Here is a 23,854-nt window from a genome sequence, read left to right as displayed (position 1 = left end):
CTAATGTCACATAACAATGTGTGTTAAAAATTTTGTATGAGAAATTAACTTGAGCTGTAAACTTTCACCTAAAGCACAATTTTAAAAAAATTAAGACTTTTTTTTTTTTTTTTTTTTTTTTTTCTGTAGAACATGAAAAATACAATAGGCTGGTCCCTAGGTTTCTGCTTTGCCTTCACTTGAGAAAGGTGTTTCAGGATCTACCATCACCAATGTCACCATTCTTAACATCAGTATTATGAAAAGAACCACTACTAAGAGCGAGGCTTCCAGGTCAATTAGATCAATTCAAACACCGCTGCATGCTGTTTAAAAAAAAAAAAAAAAAGGAGCATAGTTCACTGCCCTTGGCAGTCTTTTCTTTAAAGATATACGCCAACGATTATCCCAGCAAGCCCTTCCAGATTATCATGGAAGCATAACAACCTTAAATTTGGGTTAAATTAGTGATTGATGAGCATTTCATTTTGACATGCTATGTTGATTTTAGGACTCATTTATAATGAATGCACCTATTTATTTGGGCTGATTTAATAGGACTTAGAATTTAAATTGACTATTTTTATTATAAGTTGGAATCGACTTGACAGCAATGGATGGATGGATGTTTATTATCCACCCCCCCAACAAAACACAGTGGTTAAGCACTCAGCTGCTAACTGAAAAGTCAGCAGTTTGAACCCACCAGCCACTCGTTCCATGGGAGAAAGATGTGGCAGTTTGCTTCCAGTAAATAGGACAGCCTTGGAAACTCCACGGGGCAGTTCTACTCTGCCCTATAGGTCCCTGTGAGTCAGAACTGACTTGATAACAATGGGTTATTTTTCTTACAGGCAAAAATGAAGGTTTATAGTTAACATACTTTTTAAAAGTATTGTTTAACACTGGGTTTTCTTTTAGGCCAATTTCTTATAAAATACTATAATCTAAAATTCTAATCTTTTATTTGGAAAATACGTTCCCCTTTAAAATATTTTTTTTTTTTACAAGTATCATATTATCACATGAAATACATAATGAACTTTCCCCATAGCTCCAGTCCCACAAAAATAACAGCTGGTTTGGAAATCGCTCCTACATAAATATGGCATGTTCAATGAAATCGACAGTCTTTTCATGGAAAAAAAAATCAGAAAGGGTACTAAAATTAGAAATGCAAAAACCAAAATAAAACCCACTGCCACCGAGTGGATTCTGACTCATAGCGACCCTACAGGACAGAGCAGAACTGCCCCATGGGGTTTCCAAGCCTATAAATCTTCACAGAAGCAGGCTGCCACAACTTTCTCCCGTGAGCGGCTGGTGGGTTCAAACCACTGAACTTTTTGGTTAGCAGCCAAGCACTTAACCACTGTGCCACACAAATGACTGTCTAATATGCAATTTCAGAAAAGCGCTGCTTGAAATAAGATGAAAAAAGAGAAGAATTATGCCTATTTATATTTAGCACCTACTTCCTTTTTACATTATCACCACAGCTTTATTCTGTAATGACACCAAAAAGTGAATAAAAACATTTATGCACGGGCCAGGATTTCCTCAAGTAGGCACCATGTTTACAAGGTATCTTTTTCCTTTTCTCCAAATATACCATTGTTGGGTGCTGTTGAGTCATTCTAACTCATAGTGATCTTATAGGACAGAGCAGAAGTGCCCCATAGGGTTTCCAAGGCTGTGATCTTTACAGAAGCAGACTGCCACATCTTTCTCCCATGGAGCTGCTGATGGGCTCGAACCGCAGTCCTTTTGGTTAGCACTCAAGTGTTTAACCACTGCACCACCAGGGCTCCTTCCAATACACCCATTCACGAGCCAATACTTACCTTTAAAAAAAAAAAATTTCTAACGTGTATATTTAAAATAAACATGAACAGAAGGAACAGTCTTCAGAAAACATGCCTTTCTCACATTCTCTAACCTTGAAATCCCCTGAATTAACCTTCACGCACTTCAGAGACTGTCCCTGGACAGGGTCCGGTCATCATGATTGGAGGCTGTTCTGAAGAGCGAGGTTTTATTCACAATCCTGTCTCTGAGGAGGCTCCCACAGCAAAGCCTTTTTGTTTCCCATTTAGAACACTAATCTAAATGAGATTTAGAAGGTTGATGGGCACATACGCTTTACTACAGAACTGTCCTTCCTAATTGACCTTGGCGATTGAAATGGCACAATGAGTTTCACCAATTAAATTACTGTTTTCATTCAACATTACATCTGTCATTGTTCCTTTCTCGAGTTTATGCCTGGTTTGGACTATTTTTGTTATTAAAGGCAGCCTGGATTTTAAAAGTTCAATAAAAAATGAATAACCCAAAACATACTTCTCTCATCATGAAATTTCTTGCATGTTTTTACTGCAACAAAGATGTATTCCTTCTTCACTGGATTTCCCTAGAAAACAAGAAAAACACACATGCACACATGATTCAGCGTTACCTTAAATTCGCACCCACATGACACACAAATGCCCTAGCACTAACCCATTGCTTTCAAGTCAATTATAGAGACCCTATAGGACAGAACAGAACTGCATCATAGGGTTTCCAAGGCTGTCCTCTTTACAGAAGCAGACTGTCCCAGCTTTCCCCCATGGAGTGACTGGTGGGTTCAAACTGCCGACTTTTCAGTTAGCAGCCAAGCACTTAACCACTGCACCCCTCCCCTAAAAAGAGCATTAAAGAGAAAGCAAGCCTAATGCCAAGACAGACAGGTTTTCCCCTTCAGGGATTTTGCAAACATTACAGGTTCTCTCCCATTGTTGCAATGCACAAACACACGGAGCCCTGGTGGTGCAATGGTTAAATGCTTGGCTGCTAACTTAAAGGTCTGTAGTTCAAACCTACCCAGCAGCTCCTTGGGAGAAAAACCTGGCCATCTGCTCCCGTAAAGATTACAGTCTAGAAAACCCTACGGGGCAGTTCTATCCTGTCACATGGAGTCGCGATGAGTCAGAATCAACTTGACGGCACCTAATAGCAACATATGTGTAACATATAAAATATATCTTTTAAAATGGCACACATCACAGACTTCAGTGTGACTGACTGGAAGATAACAGACAACACTTGAGTATTCTTAATATTTTTTTCCTTATGAAAAAAGAAACTCAATATAGTGAGTTTCGGGGGTCTTCAGGCTCACCCTGGGGACTAGACCAAGGGTCTGCAAGAACAAGTAAGTTCATTCTGAAAGTTCTGGATAGGCTGAGGTGAGATCAAAGGCAGGGTCACCAGCTGAGACAGAAAACGTTCAAACAGTCTTTCTAGGAAACGGGATAGAAATTCTATTAAACCCATTGCCGTTCAGTTGATTCCTTCTCAGCGCCGCTACAGGACAGAGTAGAACTGCCTCACAGGGTTTCAAACGAGTGGCTGGTGGATTCAAACTGCCACCTTTTGGCTAGCAGCTGAGCTCTTAACCTCGGCACCGCCAAGCTCTGAAGAAGTTTTATTAGACACACACTGTATCACCAGCAAAACTATGACTCTGGGCACATGGGACCAACAGGGTGGGAGGCGATACTGTACAGACCGTGGGGTGAGATTCAGAGCCAAATCCTCACTCCCGTCCCTGCAGCTGTGTGACTCTAAGCCAAGTACTGAACTTCCTGATGCCTCTCCTATCACCTGTACGATGGGGACACCAGCAGTACTCACCTGGCAGGTAGTAGAAACATGACATGTCGCTCCTGCCTGGCACAGAGCAAATGTTCAATTTTAAGTATGTAAAGTGCTAGGGGAATATCACATAGGGCATGCCAATGTTCCCGTGATACACAAGGTAGAGTCTCCTCTCTCACTTACACAAAGCGGAAGGGCAGAATGGAACCTGGTGGCACAGCTGGGGCCCACGCCATCGGTACAAAACTCAGGCACTGCAGTAAGGGAGGGTCCGCCGCCTTTGTCCCAGATGTAGAGGGCAATCTGTCATGAGACAGGAGACCAGCAATGAAAGGCAGAACTCAGCCAGCACCACAAGTATAAAACCAAACGAAACCAGTTGTCGTCAGGTCAATTCCAACTCATAGCAACCCTACAGGACAGAGTATAACTGCCCATTGGGTTCCCAAGGAGTGGCTGGTGGATTCGAACCACCAACCTTATGGTTAGCAGCTGAACACCTAACCACAGCAACCCTTAAAGAATGCAAAAAACATCTCAAGAGACAGAAGACAGCGTCTTCTACAGAGTTTCAGGTTGAATCACAGTAATTGTGAATATTCAACATTTATTTTTACCTACAAAAATGGTAATTTCTGAGGAATGGAGTTTTTAGTTCTCATAGAATTCAGATTTTTGGGTCCCATGGAGGTTGGGGTGACACACTCACTCTGTGGCCCCAAGATGATCTTTGAGGCTTCCGAAAACTGGACTCCTGGAAGTCACCTTCAAGTCAAACAACAGTCTAGTCTCAGGCACTGTGCTCTTTTACAGAATTACCTACGTGTGGTTAGTGTCGGGAAACAGAAACCACGTCAGACCAGAAGCTCAGCCTTAGAGTCGGTAACTGTTATCCAAGACAATGCTGTTTGGAATCCCACGTGACCACAAACTGTCTCATCAGTTCCGCTCTGGCCCTTTATCCATGGCAATGCATAATTCCCAGTGATAACATGGAATACAAAAATCGGTGAAAGATCTTTCTTCGTTGGAACATTTTTCTTTTTTGGGGAGAGGAATTAAGTCAGAAATGTAGGTTGCTCCAATTTGCAAATCGTATGTTATAACAAACTTCAACCAATTTCTATTATTGGCTTAATATGATTTTTGTTTTAACATTTCATATGGAGCCATCTAATTTTTTAACAATTAACTATGAATCAATAGTCTGGCCTCCAAAAAATTCCAAAGTACTCACAAAAGACTGCAGGGAAGAACACCTTCTAAAACATCACAGAGACGCTGTTGTTTTCAGGTACCGTCGAGTCAGTGCCGAATCACAGTGACCACATATACAAGAGAATGAAAAACTGCCCGGTCCTGAGCCATCCTCATCATCTTTGTTCTACTTGGGCCCATTACTGCAGCCACTGTGTCGGTCCATCTCGTTGAGGGTCTTCCATTCTTTGGCTGACTGTCTACCAAGTATGATGTCCTTCTCTACAGACTGGTCCTTCCTGATAACATGTCCAAAATATGTGAGGTAAAGTCTCACCATCCTTGCTTCTAACGAGCATGCAGGCTGTATTTCTTCCAAGACATATTTGTTTGTTCATCTGGAAGCCCATGGTATATTCAGTATTCTTCACCAACGTCCTAATTCAAAGGCATCAATTCTTTTTCAGTCTTTCCTATTCATCATCCAGCTTTCAGGTGCATATGAAGCGAGTGAAAATACCATGGCTTGGGTCAGGCGCACCTTAGTCCTCAAAGTGACATCTTTGCTTTTCAACACTTTAAAGAGGTCTTTTGCAGCAGATGTGCAGCAACTCAATGCGTCCTTTCATTGAAGACATAAGAAGGTATTATCCCTGACTCTGGTTTCCTATGTCACGGTAATTAGATACCCTGAAAGACCTATTTGAAGAAAGTAACTGTTATGAGTTCAACTGTGTCTCCCAAAAATAAAATACGTACCATAAGTTCTAATCCCTATACTCGTGGATGAAATCTCATTTGGGAATAGGGTTTCTTTGTTATGTTAATGAGACCATTATCAGTACAGGGTGTGTTTTCAGCCATCACTTTTGAGATATAAAAAGAACAGTTTAGACACAGAGGCCAGGAAGCACAGATGGGGGAAGACAGATGTCACGTTAAGATCACTAGGGATTCACTTAAAGCACAATAAACATTATAAAAAAAAAAAAAAAGATCACTAAGGAATCAAGAAACTGAAGTTGTAAAGAGGACCTTTCCTCAAAGCCGACACAGAGAGAAAGCCTTACTCTAGAGCTGGTGCCCTGAATTTGGACTTCTAGTCTCCTAAACTGTGAGTAAATAAGTTTTTGTTTGTTAAAGCCGCCCACTCGTGGTACTTCTGTCATGACAGCACTAGATGTGCTGACCCGAGCCATGATGTTTTCAATCACCTCATACACATGCAAAAGCTGGACGATGAATAAGGAAGACCCAAGAAGAATCGATGCATTTGAGCTATGGTGTTGGCGAAGAACACTGAATACGCCATGGGCTGCCAGAAGAACAAACAAATCTGTCTTGGAAGAAGTACAACCAGAATGCTCCTTAGAAGCAAGGATGGCAAGGCTTTGTCTCACATACTCTGGACATGTTATCAGGAGGGACCAGTCCCTGGAGAAGGACATCATGCTTGGTAAAGTAGAGAGTCAGTAAAAGAGAGGAAGACCCTCAATGAGATGGACTGACGTAGTGGCTACATGGCCTCAAGCATAACAACGACTGTGAGGTTGGCGCAGGACCAGACAGTGCTTCCTTCTGTTGGACATAGGTCTATGAGTCAAAACCAAGCTGATGACAACAATAAGAAGATGGGTAAGACAGCACCTAAAAATGCTGGATACAATATTTTAAATACATTGTCAAGTTGACATGAAAGCAGAGAAACCACGTAGGACAAAAACAACGTGAATGTGAGAATCCTAGGAGACAAAAGAAGGGCCAAACGCTGATTTTCTCCAGTAGGTTCAGCGGAACTCTGTTGGCGCTGGGTTTTCTGGTAGAAGTTCAGAGAATAAAGCCTGAAGCCCACCTGAGATGGGGAGTGTCTCACAGCAAAACCCCACAGGAAGCTGGGCCTTGTAGCTAGATGGGGGGAAGGGAGATAATCCCTGAGATTCCATAACCAAAAGCCAGCCCCTCCTGACTTGTGCCTCCTGTGTGGCCCAAAAACATCTAAAACTGAGTAATTTAAAGTAGCTGCAAGTTAGTATAACCCTCAAGCAGAGGGCAGAAGCAAACACAAATCCCTACTGTGGGAATTCACAACTTCAACACACAGCGTGAAGAACACGGGGCGTGAAGAACCGCCACAGATAAAGTTCCAAAGGAACAAGAGTACTCACGGAAAAATCACACGCAGACAAAGGACAATAAGCCAAGGCCAGAAGACACAGCTTAACCAGATACAAAAGACTTCAGGTGCTGGAATTACCAAACGCAGGTTATAAAACGACCATGTTTAATATACTTTTGGAGCCCTGGTGACACAGCGGTTAAGAGCTTGGCTGCTAACCATAAGGCTGGCAGTTTGAATCCACCAGGCACTCCTTGGAAACCTTATGGGGCAGTTCTACTTTGTCCTATAGGGTCACTACGAGCTGGAGTCGACTCGACAGCAATGGGTTTGTTTTTGTTTTTTTAATATACTTTTATAAATAAAGAAAAAATTTTAAACATGAGCAAAACACAAAAAAGATCATACAAAACAAGAAAGGAAATTTGAAAGAGAATCAAATAGAACTTCTTCTAGAAATTAAAAATATAATAATTAAAATGAAAAAGTTAATGATTAGGATAAATAACATATTAGACACAGTTGAAAAAATTAAAAGGACAAATCCCTACAAATGATCTAAAACATAGCGCAGCAAAAAATCAAGACAGAAAATATAAGAGAGTCACACCGCTAGCATACATCTAAAGTTCCCAAAGGATCAGAGAGAGAATCGGGATGAGAAAATAACTGAAAAGACAATGGCTGAGGATTTTTAAAAACTGCTAAACATCAGCAAACATTAGCAAACAAATGTCCACTGAATCCTAAGCAGGGTTAAGAAAAAAATAAGTTATACCTACCAGACATAATGTAGTAAATCTGCAGAATGCTAAAGACAAAGAAAGAATCTTCAAAGGAACCAGAGAGAAACCATAAATTATCTACAAACCCACCGCCACTGAGTCAATTCCGACTCACTGCAACCCCACAGGCTTTCCGAGGCTGTTAATCTCTATGGAAGCAGACTGCCACATCTTTCTCTGCAGAATCGCTGGAGGTTTCGAACCACCGACCTCTCAGTTAGCAGTCGCCTGCTTTACCCATTGTACCACCAGCACACCTAAGGAACCACAATTAGCCTGAGGGCTGATTTCTCAACACTATGGCAACATCAAAGGCCGGAACACAGCGGAGTAACACCACCCTGATGAAAGAAAATAACAACCCAAAATTGTATATGCCAGGATGTAACTACATTGCAAGAACAACGCTAAAATAAATATTTTAAAGGAAAAAAAAAAAACACAGAGAAAGAAAAAACAGAGAATGACAGAGACAGAATTCACTACTAAAGGAAATTCTAAAAGACGTATCAAGCAGAATAAAAAGGATCCCAGTTATACAGTCTAAGAAACAAGAGGAGATCGTGAATAATAACACACTTGGAAATACACGGTTAAGCTAATGCTAACTACATAAAATGAGGATAATGTCTAATTTACAGGGTTACCCAAAAAAAGACAGAATATACTGGCCAACAACAACATGTACACTGGGGGTGGAATAATCAGAGTAAAAGAATGTTGATTAATTAAGATATTGTGAGATTATGAATATATACATTAAAATATTTAAAATAACTAGGAAAGTGCTGACGAAGAGATAAAATTTCCAAAATAGTCAAGGAGAAAAACATGGAATAAAAAAAGAAAAAATCTAATAGAAGGGAAAACAGTTTTAAAAATATAGTGGGAAATATTTGAGTTTTCCTTCTCTGACAGGTTTCCGCTTTACACAGGTTCTGGCTTCGCAGGTTTGACTGTGGTAGTAATTACAATTAATGTAAATGGAAATTCACTTTAAACATAAAGACTGTCAAACTGGGAGAAATAAGGTAAGTTTCCTTTAAAAGAGCCACATCTAAAAGACAGGACACAAAAGAGTCGAAAGAAAAAGATAATGAGGCAAACACCAAAAGAAAGCTTGTTTGTGTGGCAGTTGCTATCAAAGTTGATTCCAACTCAGGAGGACCCCATGTGAACCACAGCAGAACTGTGCTCCATAGAGTTTTTAATGCTGATTTTTTTTTTCCGGCAGTAGATCACCCGGCCTTTTTTCTAAGGTGCCTTTGAGCGGAGCACAGCTCTACTCTAACGCACAGGAGCTGCCAAGAATCTACCCTTAAGCCACGTGGTGGCTACATAGGTATCTTCTGATTGATGTTCACACTTTTCACATATGTTAGAAATATTATTTTGTATTTAATCAATGTTTAATAAATTTCCAAAGCTGGGTATCCATAATAGAACTGACTTTTCCTTAAACTTATCTAGGCAGACCCTGGTTTTCAACTGGTCATTCTTTCCTTTGCGTAGAAGTTTTTTTTTTTTTTTTTTTTTAAATAAGTATCTTTCTCCTCCAATAAGCTACTTCCTAATTTTAAAACATCCAAAAAAACCAGACAAATCAAACCCGTTGCCGCTGAATTGATTCCGACTCATAACGACCCTATAATACAGAGGAGAACTGCCCCATAAGGTTTCAAGGAGCAGCTGGTAGATTCAAACTGCCGATCTTTTGGTTAGCGGCTGAACGTTTAACCACTATGACACCATGGCTCCTGAAAACACCCATGAGGCTAAAAAGCTAGCATCACTGGATGGAGCTGCATTTCAAGATTTACTTAAATGTCCTAAGACACAGCGAAACACAAGCCTGCCAGGGGCAGTTGGACATACCCATGAATGAAATGCAAAAAGGGACCTTCTTACTGATGATTTAGGAATGATTAACGATGGACACCTGCCACCTGCCTCCCAGAGAGCTGGACACAGGTGTCCACTAAACGCCATGGGAAGCAGGGGTGTTGGGAACCCAGGCTGGCACACCCACAGCTGCCCACCTTGGACCAACTGGCTTCATGCTGCTCCAAAGACCAAGCATGGATCCACTACGAAGGCACACGCAAGACCAAGGTACCAAGTAAGACCAGAGATGTTTTTTACACTTTATACTTTTTATTGTTGTTGTTGAAAATATATACAGCAGAACATATACCTATTCATCAATTTCTACATGTACAATTCGGTGACACTGATCACACTTGTCAGGTTGTGCAACCATTCTCACCCTCCTTTTCCGAGTTGTTCCTCCCCCATTAACATAAACTCACTGCCCCCAAGCCTCCTGTCTAACTTTTCAGTTTGCTGTTCTCAATTTAATCTCGTATACATAGTTCTTTAAAAGAGCACAATGCTCAAGACAGCCTTCTTTACTAATTAAGTTAAACTGTTGTTTGATTTAATAAAGAAGACTCCAGGGGATATTTTGGGCTTAAAGTATAAAGATTATCTTAGGGCAACAGTTGTGGGGTTCATCCAGCCACTACTGCTCCAGGAAGTCTGGATTCCATGAGAAATTTGAAATTCCGTCCTGCATTTCCCCTATTTTGAAGACCAAAAGTGCTTTTAATGACATGTCTACATGTTTTTAGGAATTCAGCTCTGGACCTATCCACCCAGTATTAAAAATGAAGATTCAGGAGTCACAAGATGTAATCTTCCTCACAGCTTCTTCTCCATCTACGTGGCTAAAATGAGGTTAAAATCGAAGGTCCTAATTCACTGGGGTGCTAGGAAAATTACCCGGTAGGGAGAAGATGGGTGTAGGCGGGAAAATGTGCTGCTAGAGAATATAAAACACTTCTGATGTCAAAAGCCATAAACTCTTCATTATTAAAAGTTTTAACCAAAAAAAAAAAAAAATGCGACATACCTCATGTTTTAAATCTATTGTAAAGTCGGATTTCAGGGAATCACTCTTTAACCTCTTGGTAAGCCTGGAAAATAGAGACAATTTGATTTTTTTTTAAGCCAAAAGAAATGTCAAACAAGATAACACACTCTTGGTATTTTGAAATATTAAAAACAGATTTAAAAATATACAACTGTTAAGATAAAAAAAAAGAATTCAATTTCCTTGAGGAAAAGGATAATAAAAATCTACTTGTTGACCAGTACATATTCAATGCAAGGCTTGTTGGAAATACAACATCCACTATGTCAACGTGCACAAATAAAATGCCTTTAAAAAGACAAAATCATGAAGTTTTGACTAAACCTTACACTAAATAATGACAGAAAGAAAAAGAGGGAAAAAAGAAAAAGTGTGCGTGACAGAGAAACAGAAGTTGCTACTTTTCAAACTTCTACTTTGAAAAGGAGACCTGGTGGTACAACAGTTAAGCGCTGAGATGCTAACCTTTAGGTTGGTGGTTCGAACCCACCCAGTGGCTCTACAGAAGAAGCACCTGGCAATCTGCTCCCATAAAGATGACAGCCTAGGGAACCCTATGAGGCAGTTCTCGTCTGCCACATGGGGTCACTAGGAGCTGGAATTGACTTGACAGCACCTAACAACTTTTAATAACTCTCGTGAGTCTGTGAAACTTTGGAGGGGAGAAAGGTGACGTTTGGGGTAAGAACGAATTTTATTTTACTTTTTGAAGTCATTTCCTAGCTGAAGAAAATCTTCCAAAGAATCTTTCCAATGCATAATAAAGCCCCGAACTCCCAACCGTGCCTGGAGGTCCCCACCACTCCCCTGCGTCTTCTACCGGCTTCCTCGGTACCGACTCTACCCACCTGAGCACACTCCTGCCCGCTGTTCTTTCATGCTGGACGTCTGCCTCGCACCCAATCTTTCCTGGGCAAACTCTTCTTCAAGACCAAACTCAAGGCCATTTTCTCCGTGAAACTTCCCAGACTTCCCCATCAGAATAAACAGAAATTTCCTTTGTTCCTAGAGTTCTCAGCTCAGACTTATTAAAGCACTGATCACGTGCGCTACGATGCCTTGTTCACCGGGTCCTCTTTGTATCTCCAGCCCTCGCTCCGCATCTGGCCAAAATCAGCACTCAATAATTGCTCAGTGAATGACTGATGGGTGTATTTTCTTTGACTGCAACCTGAGTGAGGTAAGATCACTGAAAATACCACAGTTCTACATTTATACAGGGCTGGGGGCTAGACCTATGTGTGGCCCTGGTGGCATAGTGGTTAAATGCTACAGCTGCTAACCAAAAGGTCGGCAGTTTGAACCCACCAGTCACTCCTTGGAAACCCTATGGGCAATTCTGCTCCGTCCTGCAGGGTCGCTATGAGTCGGAATCAACTCGACGGCAACGGGTTTGTTTTTGTCTTGGGCGGGGGGCAGGTACTAGACCGTCAGTTTCATTTGCCTCCTAATACATATTGTAAGTCTGTCGTGGTGCAAATGGTTAACATACTTGGCTGCTAACTGGAAGGCTGACGGTTCAAGTCCACTCAGAGGTACCTCTGAAGAAAGGCCTAGTGATCTACGTCCCAAAAAACCAGCCCCTGAAAACCCTGTGGAGCACGGCTCTGCTCTAACATATACGTCAGCACTGACTTGACAACAGCTTTTTTTTTTTTTTAAATACATAGTCTAACTACAAAGAAATGATAGTGACTTAAAGGAGAAAAATAGTAATAAGTTTCAAATTTTTTTCAGTTTTTAATTATGTCTTAGCCTGGTTGGGTCACAAAAGATTTTTTTTTAATTGACTTCTAAGCAGAGAAAAGGTTAAGAAGGTAGAAGCAGGTAGTAATTCATATTTAGTTTATACGGCATTTGTCCCACGGTTGATCGCAGTGTAGCTCCTGGGAGGTAGCTCCCAAAGAAGCCCCACATAGTCTTTGCCACACTGCTGTTAAGTATACACCAAAAACCAAACCTGCTGCCATCGAGTCGATTCCGACTCCTAGCGGCCCTACAGGACAGAGCAGAACTGTCCCTTAGGGTTTCCAAGGCTATAATCTTTATGGAAACAAACTGCCACAGCTTTCCTCCGCAGATTGGCTGGTGGGTTTGAACTGCCAACCTTACGGTTAGCAGCCAAGCACTTACCACTATGCCATCAGGGCCCTTAAACATATACACATCCGCTGATGACTATGAGCAGGTAGGGACACATATAAAGATTTCATCTTCAGACACATTCCCAATATATATTAAGACAGAAAAATCTGCCCTGGCCACTGCGACCTTAACCAATCCAAATTCTGCTGAGTTGGAGCTGGTTTTCATAAATAAACTATATCAAGGTAACTTCGGAATTTGGACTCACGTGAAGTGCCTTCAAAATCTGATCAGACCACAAACAGTAAGTTTTCATTTCATTCAGACCCCAAAGACAGAGAACATCCCACCTGGGCCTACTGCCACAGGGAAGGCACACAAGTTCTGAGCAGAATCCAGGTAGCACGCCAAGTTTCAGGTGCCCCTTCTTAAGAGAAAATACACACCTCTGAGTTGCTACCATAAAAACGCCCCCTATGGTTTTGGTATTTTTAATTCCTTTCTCATTCTATCCTGGAAAATTTTTCTTTGGAAGAAACCTCAGAAGAGGAAAATGTGAAGACCACTGATATGATTTCTTTGAGGCAGGCAATGACTGATTTGAGGACAAATATGTACACTGATAATTTTAGGTGTCCAACTTGGCAGCCAGGGCCCTGGTGGCACAATGGTGAAGAGCTCGGCTATTAACCAAAAAGTCAACAGTTCCAGCCCACCAGCCACTCCTTGAAAAACCTATGGAGCTGTTCTACTCTGTCCTACAGAGCCACTGTGAGTCAGAATCAACTCAATGGCAACGGGTTTGGTTTGGTTAACATTTTTTACAAGACTCTAAGTTCTAGGCCAACCAAACCAAAACTACTCCTGTCAAGTTGATTCTGACTCACAGTGACCCTATAGGACAAAGTAGAACTGCTACATAGGGTTTCTGAGGCATAAATCTTTATGGAAGCAAACTGCCGCATCTTTCTCCCGCTGAGCAGCTAGTGGGTTAAAACCAGTGACCTTTCAGTTAGCAGCTGAACGCCTTAACCACTGCGCCATCAGGGCTCCTTAAGCCCTAGGCACAGGATACCTCACGTATGAAATGATAAAGACCCTTTTGTCTTTGAAGATATAAAGACCACAGCTGCTTTATCAACTTTCCATTCCCTAAAGACCAAAGACACATAATAATTAATCTGAAGTATTCAGACTAAGGGCCTATCTGTAGCCATATTTCTCATAAATTAAACCCGCTGTCGTGGAGTTGAATCCAACTCATAACCACCCTATAGTAGAACTGCCCCCAAAGGGTTTCTGAGGCTGTAATCTTTATGGGAGCAGACTGCCACATCTTTCTCTCGTGGAGCGGCTAGTGGGTTCGAACCGCAAATCTTTCCAGTAGCAGCTGAGCACTTAACTACTTTGTCACCATGGCTCCTCTCCTAAATCACAACTCGATTTATCTTCCCTTTATCACGTCTACAAAAGTATCACTGAATCTAGGCATGAGTATCTGCAGTGCCTTCCAGCAGCTACCCCTCTGCCTGGCCCGTGTTTACTATACACACGTACATGCACAAGAAGCCCGGGTGGCGCAATGCTTAAGCACTCAGCTGCTAACTGAAAGGACAGTGGTTCAAACCCACCCAGCAGCTCCATGGAAGAAAAGACCTGGCAATCTGCTCACATAAGGATGACAACCTAGGAAACCCCATGTGGCAGCAGTTCCACTCTGTCACATGGGGTCACTGTGAGTCAGAATTGACTAGATGAAACCCCACAACAACACATACGTGATCAGCTATCAACTACAACCAGGCATGTTGCTGATTCATTGTCTCACAGGCAAACAAAGCCACGTCACATCTAACTAAGTCCATGAGCCACAGTAACGAGGCTTACATCTGCGATCTGCGTAGTCGTCAGGGCATTCACCTGCTCTCCCTTGGTCTCAAAACACATTATTTGTCTCATTTTCCACATAGATCAGAGGACGTCCAAGAGGGGAAGTGACTTGTCTGAGGGGACTAGTAAGTGGGGAGCTGAAACCAGGGCCCTCAGGTGTCCACTCCTCATCCACGTCTCTCCACTCCACCACACACGGCCTCCGGACAAAACACTCACCTGAGACCCATCTGTCACAGCACTCAATGAAATAAACTCAATGAAATAAACGCTGATCCACACAGCCAGGGAAAAAAAGAAAAGTCTAATAAATTCTTACTTGTTTACAAGTGGGATACTAAGGGCCCAGCCGGCAGCGAAGTCTGGATATTTAAAAATCGTAGGGTTTTCAGAAAAGGCGTAATGGTGAATTATTGTAGATTCTTCATCGTGTAACGCTTTTCCTAAAAACCATTCCTGTTGTATGAAGACATAAAATGTCATCTTTTAAAACTTTGCTCCATGTGAGGCTGAAAACAAAGCTCTATCATTAGAGTTTTAGCTAATCAAGTACTCTAGGTAACAGGGAGTTAGTACAGATGATGTATTTGTAAAAAAATGAGAAGAAAAATATAACACCAGTATGATAATGAACATCGCATGATCTTTGTAAATAAAGAAGGGAGTTCAAGGTCAGGTCACAGCATGAACAGAATTTAGTTATTACACCATAAACGTATAAAAGTGGTATTTTCTAGGGTGTTCCATAGCAAAATACTATTAAGTAAGTGTCTGTTTACTCCCTGGTAAGCTTTTCAAAGACGATTTTTAAAAATTTCTTCCATAATCGGCATTCATTTTACTCTAATCATTCATCCATTTAATTAATATTTACTGAGAATCTATCTCTATAGTGGGAGAGACAAAAAACAAACAATACAGTAACTTCAGGTAGTGACTGAAACGTGCTATGATGAAAATAAAAGAGTGACAGGCGAACTACCGTGGAAAGAGAGGGAAACTGAGATAATCATTGGACTGAGACTGAACAATGTCAAGAAGCCAGTTACACAAAACTAAGGGGGAGAGCACGCCAGGCAGCCAGTACAAGACTCCTGAGATGAACAAAGATCCATACACTTGATGAGAAGTCCAATGTGGCTGGGGTCTACCAGGTGTGGGGACACACGGCATGAGAGAGAGAGGCAGGGGGAAGACCAGGATGGGGCTTACGCGGCAGCGGAAAGGAGGGAAGACTATTCTGAGGGCAATGAGAGATTCTACTTCTGGCCACCACAAATCACTTGGGTCAGACTTAACATCCCACCAAGAACAACTGTGAAAGCTGGAGGAATTACAGAAAGCAAACGACGGAGACACCAGGAAACAACAAAGGTAGGTAGGACATGAAGGGCTAGAATCCCAGAGGAAGGGAGGCCCATCCACGTGAGCCCCGTACTCATGTCCCTTTTCCCTCAGGGAAGAAGCCCTCGTGGTGCAGTAGTTAAGGGCTCAGCTGTTAACCCAAAAAAAGGTCGGCAATTCGCATCAGCTCTGCAGGAGAAAGATGTGACAGTCTGCTTCCATAAAGATTACAGCCTTGGAAACCCTATAGGACAGTTCTACCCTGTGCTATAGGGTCGCTGTGAGTCAGAATCCACTCGACAACAATGGGTTTGGTACTTTCCCTCAAGGAATTTGCTGATTCTCAGAGCTGGGAATAGCAGCCCAAGAGCAGGTGGAGCCTTCTGCAGTCTTGCTGGGCTGAGGAGGTAGAGATTTAAGACGATTCCAGCAGAGTGAGCCGAAAATTCTGCATACAACTCCCCCTCAACTCCTAACCCCACTGCCGCTGAGTCGATTCCAACCATAGCGACTCTACAGGACAGAGAACTGCCCCCATAGAGTTTCTAAGGAGCATCTGGTGGTTTCGAACCGCCAACCTCTTGGTTAGCAGCCGTAGTACTTAGCCACTATGCCACCAGGGTTTCCCCCTCAACTCCTAGGCTGCACAAAAGCCAAGGCGGGTGGAGGGGCAGACAAGAACCAAGTGGAAACAGCAGCTGAGAGGCTAAAAAGCTGAAGAAAGACCTCCGCAGGCTTGTGGTGCTGTAGAGTCGAACTTAGGGCCTATCAGGGTGAAAAGGCGCTAACAAAGATCCCATGCTTCCAGCTGAGAACCTGGAAGAACTACACCTTAGGAGTAAGGGCAATCTGGAAACAGACATGTCCAAATAAGGTGTACAACCCAGAGGAACATTAAATCCTCATATAGAACATGACTTCATACACAGCTCTTCAATTTTTCACATAAAATACCTCACATTTAGTCAAAACTACCAGGTACGACAAGAAACAAGACTAGACCAAAATCAAAGGAAAAAAAAATGGAAAAGAGAAAGAGGTTCCCAGGGAAACCAAATTCTGCTGTTATAAAATGACAACTTAAAAGTAACGATTAGTGTGTTTAAGAAAATAGATGTAAAGATGGAACATTTTACCAAACAACTAGAATCTATAACAAGAGTCAAATGGGAATTCTAAAACTGAATAAGGCAATAACTTAAGAATTCAAGAGGATATTAGACACACTGGAAGCAAGGATTCGCGACCTGGAAGGTAGGTCAGTAAAACATATCCAGATTAATGCAAAAAAAAAAAAGGACAAAATGAAAAAGGAGGAGAGTACAAAAAACAGCATAAGAAAATTACGGGACATGGTGAAAAGATCTAAAATGCATGAAACTGGAAACCCAGAATGGAAGGAGAGAGAGGAGAGAGAACTGAAGAAATATCTGAAGACGTACTGGCTTAGAATTTTCTAAAGCTGACAAGTCATCAAGCCATCGATTCAAGAGGCTCTATAAACTCCAATCCAGAAAAATACAAAGAAAATCACACATGATAGTAAAACTACTAAAAACCAAAGACACAGAAAATCTTCAAAGCAGCCAGGGGTTGAGGAGGGGAGTATATACATTTTTCTGAAAGGAGCAAACACAAGACAAGATACTGGTGATTTTTCAGTAGAAACAATGGAAGCTGTCTTAGTCATCTGGTACTGCTACAACAGAAATCCCACAAGTGGGTGTCTTAGTCACCTAGTGCTGCTATAACATAAATACCACAAGTGGATGGCTTTAACAAAGGGAGGTTTATTCTCTCATAGCCCAGTAGGTGACAAATCTGAATTCAGGGCACCATCTCCAGGGGAAGGCTTTCTCTCTCTGTGGGCTCTGGAGGAAGGTCCTTGTCAGCAGTCTTCTCTTGATCTGGGAGCATCTCAGCACAGGAACCTCAGGTCCAAAGGACTAGCTCTGTTCCCGGTGCTGCTATCTTGGTGGTTTGAGGTTCCCAACTCTCTGCTTGCTTCCCTTTCATGCCTTGAGAGATAAAAGGTGGTGCAGGCCACACTCCAGGGAAACTCCCTTTACAGTGGATTACTTAGGTGATCTGAGTAAGGGTGGTGTTACAATCCCACCTTAATCCCTTTAACATAAAATTACCATCACAAAATGGAAGACAACCACACAATACTGGGAATCATGGCCTAACCAAGTTGATACACACATTTTTGGGGGGACATAATTCAATCCATAACAATGGAATGACATCTTTAGAGTGTTGGAAGAAAACTACTGCCAACCTAGAAGGCGAAGAGCAGTGGTAGTTCAGTGGTAGAATTCTTGTCTTCCAGACAAGAGACGCGTGTTTGACTCCTGGCCGATGCACCTCAAGCACAGCCATTGCCCACTATCGGTGGAGGTTTGTACGTTGCTATGATCCTGAACAGGTTTCAGCAGAGCTTCCAGACTAAGGCAAACTAGAAGGGAACACCTCGTGATCTACTTCCAAAAATCAGTCAGTAAAAACCCTATGGATCACAACTCTTCAATGCATAACCTATCAAGAGGATGGCACAGGACCAGGGAGAGTTTCGCTCCATGAGTCAGGGGCCAACTCAACCCCAGCTAACAACAACAGAACACTATATCCAGTGAAAATATCCTACGTGGGATGGGAAAACACCAGGAGTTTTTGAGCAGATGAATGACATGATCGCAACTGCAGAAAGATTTCGTTATTAGCACAGTAAGAATGGAAACCAGAAGACCAGTTAAGAGAACCTAATAATGGTCAAAGCAAGAGATGATGGTAGCCCGAACAGAGTGATAGTATTAAATATGAAGACAAGAAAAATGAGAGATATATTGTGGAGGAATACCCAACTGGACATGTCAACATGTGGTTGGGGAAAAAGAGCAATCAATCACGAGCTGTAGGTTTTTTTTTTTTCCCGAACAACTGGATAAGACATCGATGTCATTTCTGAGATGAGGAAGACTGAAGAAGGAAGAGGCTTAGAAGAGGCATTGAGAGTCCAGTGTTGAAGATGTTCAGCTTGAGGTTCCTATTAGATAAGCAGACATATGACGTAAAACCATAAAAGCAAAGGCACTGTCGTCAATTCCGACTCATAGTGACCCTACAGGACAGAGCAGAACTGCCCCCTAGGCTTTCCAAGGCTGTAAGTCTTTCCAGAAGCAAACTGCCACATCTCCACAGATTCAGAGCAGTGCAGTCAGCTGCCATCTCTGAGAGGGACAGCACTGTTTCCTACTAGGGGCAAAATCCCACAGGCAAGAGATATGGTTGCTAAGCAATGCATATGCTGCCCTTGTTTCCATCAGCCATGACTGAACTGTTTCAAACCAGTTCAAAGGCCTGGCCTCTCTTCCCTGCAACAAGAATATCCCTTCCTTGTGAGCAGGGATGATGCCCATTTTGTTCAGTGTGGTACCCCAGTATTCCTAACATATAATGGTGCTCAGTAGTTTTTTGTTAAAGGAATGGAGCAAGCTCAGGAGAGATTTAAAAGCCAACTCTCCCTACTGAAGAAACAAAAGCATATAATTTAAATCAAGGACCCTAAGTTCTAGGAGCCCTAGTGGTGCAAAGGTTAAGTACTCAGCTGCTGAACGAAAGGTCAGCGTTTCAAACCCACTAGCAGCTTCACTGGAGAAAGGACCTGATGATCTGCTCCTATAAATACTTCAGCCAAAGAAGCCCTACGGGGCAGTTCTACTCTATTCTATAGGATTGTACTCAATCAGAATCAACTTCAACAGCACACAACGACAACCCTAAGTTCTAAACACACTTTCTCTCTCTTACCATCGCAGCCACACCCCCTATTCCGTATCAGAACAGAAAAGCAGGAAGGGTAAGACACTACCTCTTAAGAGCCCTCTCCTGCTTTTGGTTGCATGTTAGATATCTCCCAGGTTCCTAGTTTTAATCAAATCAGCAAGAGGCTGAAGCTGAGCACATATGACCATCGCTGGCACAGCTGTATGTTTAGGTTCACAGACCTACCTGACCATTTTCTTCTTGATACTCTGTGAATAAGTTGTCACTGGGTATGACAAATATTTAAAAGCCAAATGGCCTCAGCTTGAGAGAGAAAATATATCATTTAAAAATAAAATTAATAATATGGCACATTTTCAAACTACTAAACCTTAACCAATATGAAAACATTACATTTAACATGCCATTTGTGGTGGTTAATGTCACGTGTCAACTTGGCTAGGCCATGATTCCCAGTATTGTCGGGTTGTCCTCCATTTTGTGATATAGTTAACCTCCATTTTTGTATTATTGTGTATTACCCCCCATTTTATGTGTTGTGAATGCTAACCTCTATATATTAATCAGGCAGGATTAGTGTGTGGTGTATCTTGAGTCACAGCCTTACAAGAGGGCGTGACTCAAATCCCACCCTTACTCAAGTCCCACGCTTACTCTGAGGTAAGGGGAGTTTTCTTGGGGATATGACCAATGTACATATACAGATGCTCTGGCAAGGCTCTCCCTTGCTCTGGATCCTGTACCCAGCTTATCACCATCTGGCCTCCGGTTCTCGGGACTTCAGCTAGCAGCCTGTCGTCTGACCTGCCAATTCTGGGATTCGCCAGCTTCTGCAGCCCTGTGAGCCAGTAGCCTGCCATCTGATGTGGGGATTCACCAGCTTCTGCAGCTCCATGAGCTAACAGCCTATCGTCTGACCTGCCAATTGTGGGTTCAACAGCCCCTGCAGGCACGTGAGTCAGGAGAGGCCACCAGCCTGACGCCTGACCCACAGATTTCAGACTTGCCAGTCTCCACAACCACGTGAGTTATTCCTTGAGATAAATAGATCTCTCTCTCTCTCTCTCTCTCTCTCATATTTAAAGAAAATAAACACTGCGGTATACGTGGACACCTTCCTTACTAATCTTTCACTGTTATAACTGCCTGTTCCAAACAATTTTATGCAAAACATGTTTTTAAGCTTTATCTGCTAATGGCAATGTTTAGCTATTACCCAGTATATAAGATTGTTTTTCAATATTTCTATGGGGAAAGATTACAGTGTAAACTACCTTAAGGGAAAAACGAATATGAAGCTATGGAAAGAGGCGGTCCCCCATCTTTTTCAATGACTATGTCACACGAAAAGGACAATTATAATCAAGATGAACTTAAAAAGAATAACTCAGATGATGTTCTATTAACATCTAAGAATTACTCTTCACCAACACCTGTTTTCGCCTCTATTTAAAATAAATCAAAAAGTCAAAACCCTTCAGCAAACGCACACTTCATGCTGCGGGCAGGCAAAGACGTCAAACAAGATATGTAGATTGACAGAAATCACCCGGAAGGCAATTTAATAAAGATTAATTACTGTAATAAAATTAAATTTTCCATTTAAAATATTATACGACAGCATAAATTTTCATCAGAATGAATGATACTCAAGGAAGAAAATGTCAAAATCAAACAAAACAGCTGATATCTAACACATTAAATAATTTATTATCTTAATGTAGTTTGTTCATGTTAATACGAAAGCCAGTTTTGCTTTATGCTCTTTTCCCTAAAATTTCAAATGGTAGCAGGGGAAAAAAACACACTGGTTTGAACCACATTCAAAAGAAATACAGCATCCTAGATTTTTTTTTTTCGCATGCAGGGTTCAGAAGAGAGGAGGAAAAGGCTCCCAATTTTACCTCAGTTCTATGCTAGCTTTCATGAACTTGCTTTGAACTTTAAATGTATCATTCCGATTTCCACGAAAATGTTCAGTGAGTCACTCCTTCTGTACAGAATTAGAGCTATGGATGATGGGAAAATAATCTCCAGGTGAAATGAACACCAGGAGATCGACACTCCTACACCCTAAAAAAAGGTTTGGGAGTTTTTCTCAAATCAAAAGGAAACACAAAAACCTAACAAATGTTCCATATAAAATGTGGCAAAAACAACACAAATACTGGCTAGCATCATCTGAAAAGACTGGATAAGACAGGGCCATAATTCTCTGCTCTGAAGGAATCCTTTTTTTTTTTATATAAACCTAACAACCTTCTCATCCAATTATATCCAAACCTTCCCAGAAATCTAAAGCTTGAAGAGAAACCATTATGGATCTTTCCAGTACTTAAAGATCATTGAAACTAGGTTTTTGTTTTTTTTTTTTAACATTAGTAAACTTTCCAGTTTTGGGGGGATCAATGTAATGATCACTGTTGTCCTACACTTTGCATCTAGATCAAAACACCAAGCAGGATCTACACGTCTGGAGCAAAAGAGAAAGAAGGAAACCAAAGACACAAAGAAGAAACCAGTCGACAGGATAAAGAGTCTATATGAACCACAGCCTCATCTACCCTGTGACCAGAACAACTAGATGATGCCTGGCCACCACCACCAATCATTCTAATTAGGGCCACGATAGATAGACCCTTATAAAATGGGACAGAAACGTAGAACAGAACCTCAAATTCCTTAAGAAAAAAAAAGGACCTACTGGGCTGGTTGAGACTGGAGGACTCCCCAAGACTGCTGCCCTTAGATACTCTTCAAACCTTGAACCGAAACGAACCTGAGGTCACAATAATAGATTGTCTCAAAAAATAATGAACATCACCTGTAAGTAGTGGGCTTCTTTAAAAATTCATCTGTATGAGACCCAACAGTCAGTACCTTCTTTGAAACAAAGAAGAGAATATAAGAGGGCAGCGAAGCTAGATTAATGGAAACAGAACAACCAGAACGGAAATAATGAGAATGTTCATGCGTCGTGAAGAATGTTCACGCATCATGAAGAACGTAACCAATGTCACTGAACAACGTGTGCAGAAACTGTTGAATGGCAACCTAAACTGTCATGTAAACCTTCACCAAAAACAATATTATTTGGGGGAAAAACCTGATCAATAAGAGAAAAAAAAAGACCAAGCATGGAGTTCCTTGGTGGTGCAAACCATTAGGCACTGGACCACGAGCCAAAAGGTTGACAGTTCCACCCCACCCAGAGGTGTCTCTGAAGGCAATCCTGGTGATCTGCTTCCAAAGGTCGCAGCCTTCAAAACCCTACAGAGCAGTTCACCTCGGCACACGTGGGGTCACGATGAGCCAGAGTCAACTCGAAGGCCACTAACAATGGCAGCAACAGACGTAAGGGTGCTATGAGCTGGAGCCAACCTGAGGGCGACTGACAACAACAACTTCTTAAAAGAAAAGAAAACACCAAAGCAGACACCTAAAAGCTCACCTTTCACTCCCCACATCCTCATTAAACTGGATTCAGTGCTGGACTGAACATCAGGACGTGGGTGGGTGGGTACCAGGAATGGCCCAATTCTGCCAATCTCAAGTTTAAAAAATCCCACCAAGTGATCAGGTTGTCGCCTGGACTTTTCCAAGAGTCTGATCTGCTCTCGACACACCCCAAGGCCTACCACATTCCAGATGAAGTCCAATAAACCTAAGTTTCTGGGCATCGCCCAGCAAGGAGGCTGACATTATAGTTCTCCGGTCATTACACTGGGCTGAGCAGTGTTCCTCCAGAGATTCATGTCTACCAGGAACCTGTCAACGTGACCTGGTTTGGAAATAAGGTCTCTGCAGATGGGATCAAGTTAAGACGAGGTCTTACCGGATTAGGACGGGCCCTGCATCCAATGTGACTGGTGCCCTTATAAGAAAACAGAAATATGGACACAGAGACACAGAGGAAAGATGGCCAAGTAAAGACGGCGGCAGACACTGGAGTTACGCTACCACAAGCCAAACAATACCAAGGATTGCCAGCACCTGCCAGAAGTTAGAGATGAGAAAGGATTCTTCCTCAGAGCCTTCAGAAGGAGCACAGGCCTGCCAACACCTTGATTTCCAACTTCTAGCCTCCAAAACTGTGAG

General features: G+C 42.0%; 1 protein-coding gene across 1 annotated transcript in view; it reads right to left on the bottom strand.

Moving 5' to 3' along the window:
• The window catches only part of B3GLCT (beta 3-glucosyltransferase), a 133,849-nt gene that overhangs the window by 44,972 nt on the left and 65,023 nt on the right, over positions 1-23,854 (bottom strand). The window contains exons 7-10 of the mRNA XM_049853271.1: positions 14,946-15,082; positions 10,631-10,694; positions 3,805-3,924; positions 2,323-2,392 (exon numbers count right to left, since the gene is read on the bottom strand). Coding sequence (XP_049709228.1) covers positions 2,323-2,392; positions 3,805-3,924; positions 10,631-10,694; positions 14,946-15,082 — 391 coding nt within the window. The remainder of the gene's footprint in view (positions 1-2,322; positions 2,393-3,804; positions 3,925-10,630; positions 10,695-14,945; positions 15,083-23,854) is intronic.

The sequence above is a fragment of the Elephas maximus genome, chromosome 14, assembly GCF_024166365.1.
Source record: "Elephas maximus indicus isolate mEleMax1 chromosome 14, mEleMax1 primary haplotype, whole genome shotgun sequence".
Classification (NCBI taxonomy): Eukaryota; Metazoa; Chordata; class Mammalia; order Proboscidea; family Elephantidae; genus Elephas; species Elephas maximus.
The sequence above is the reverse complement of the archived record's forward strand: the minus strand, read 5'-3'. Positions and strand labels throughout refer to the sequence as shown.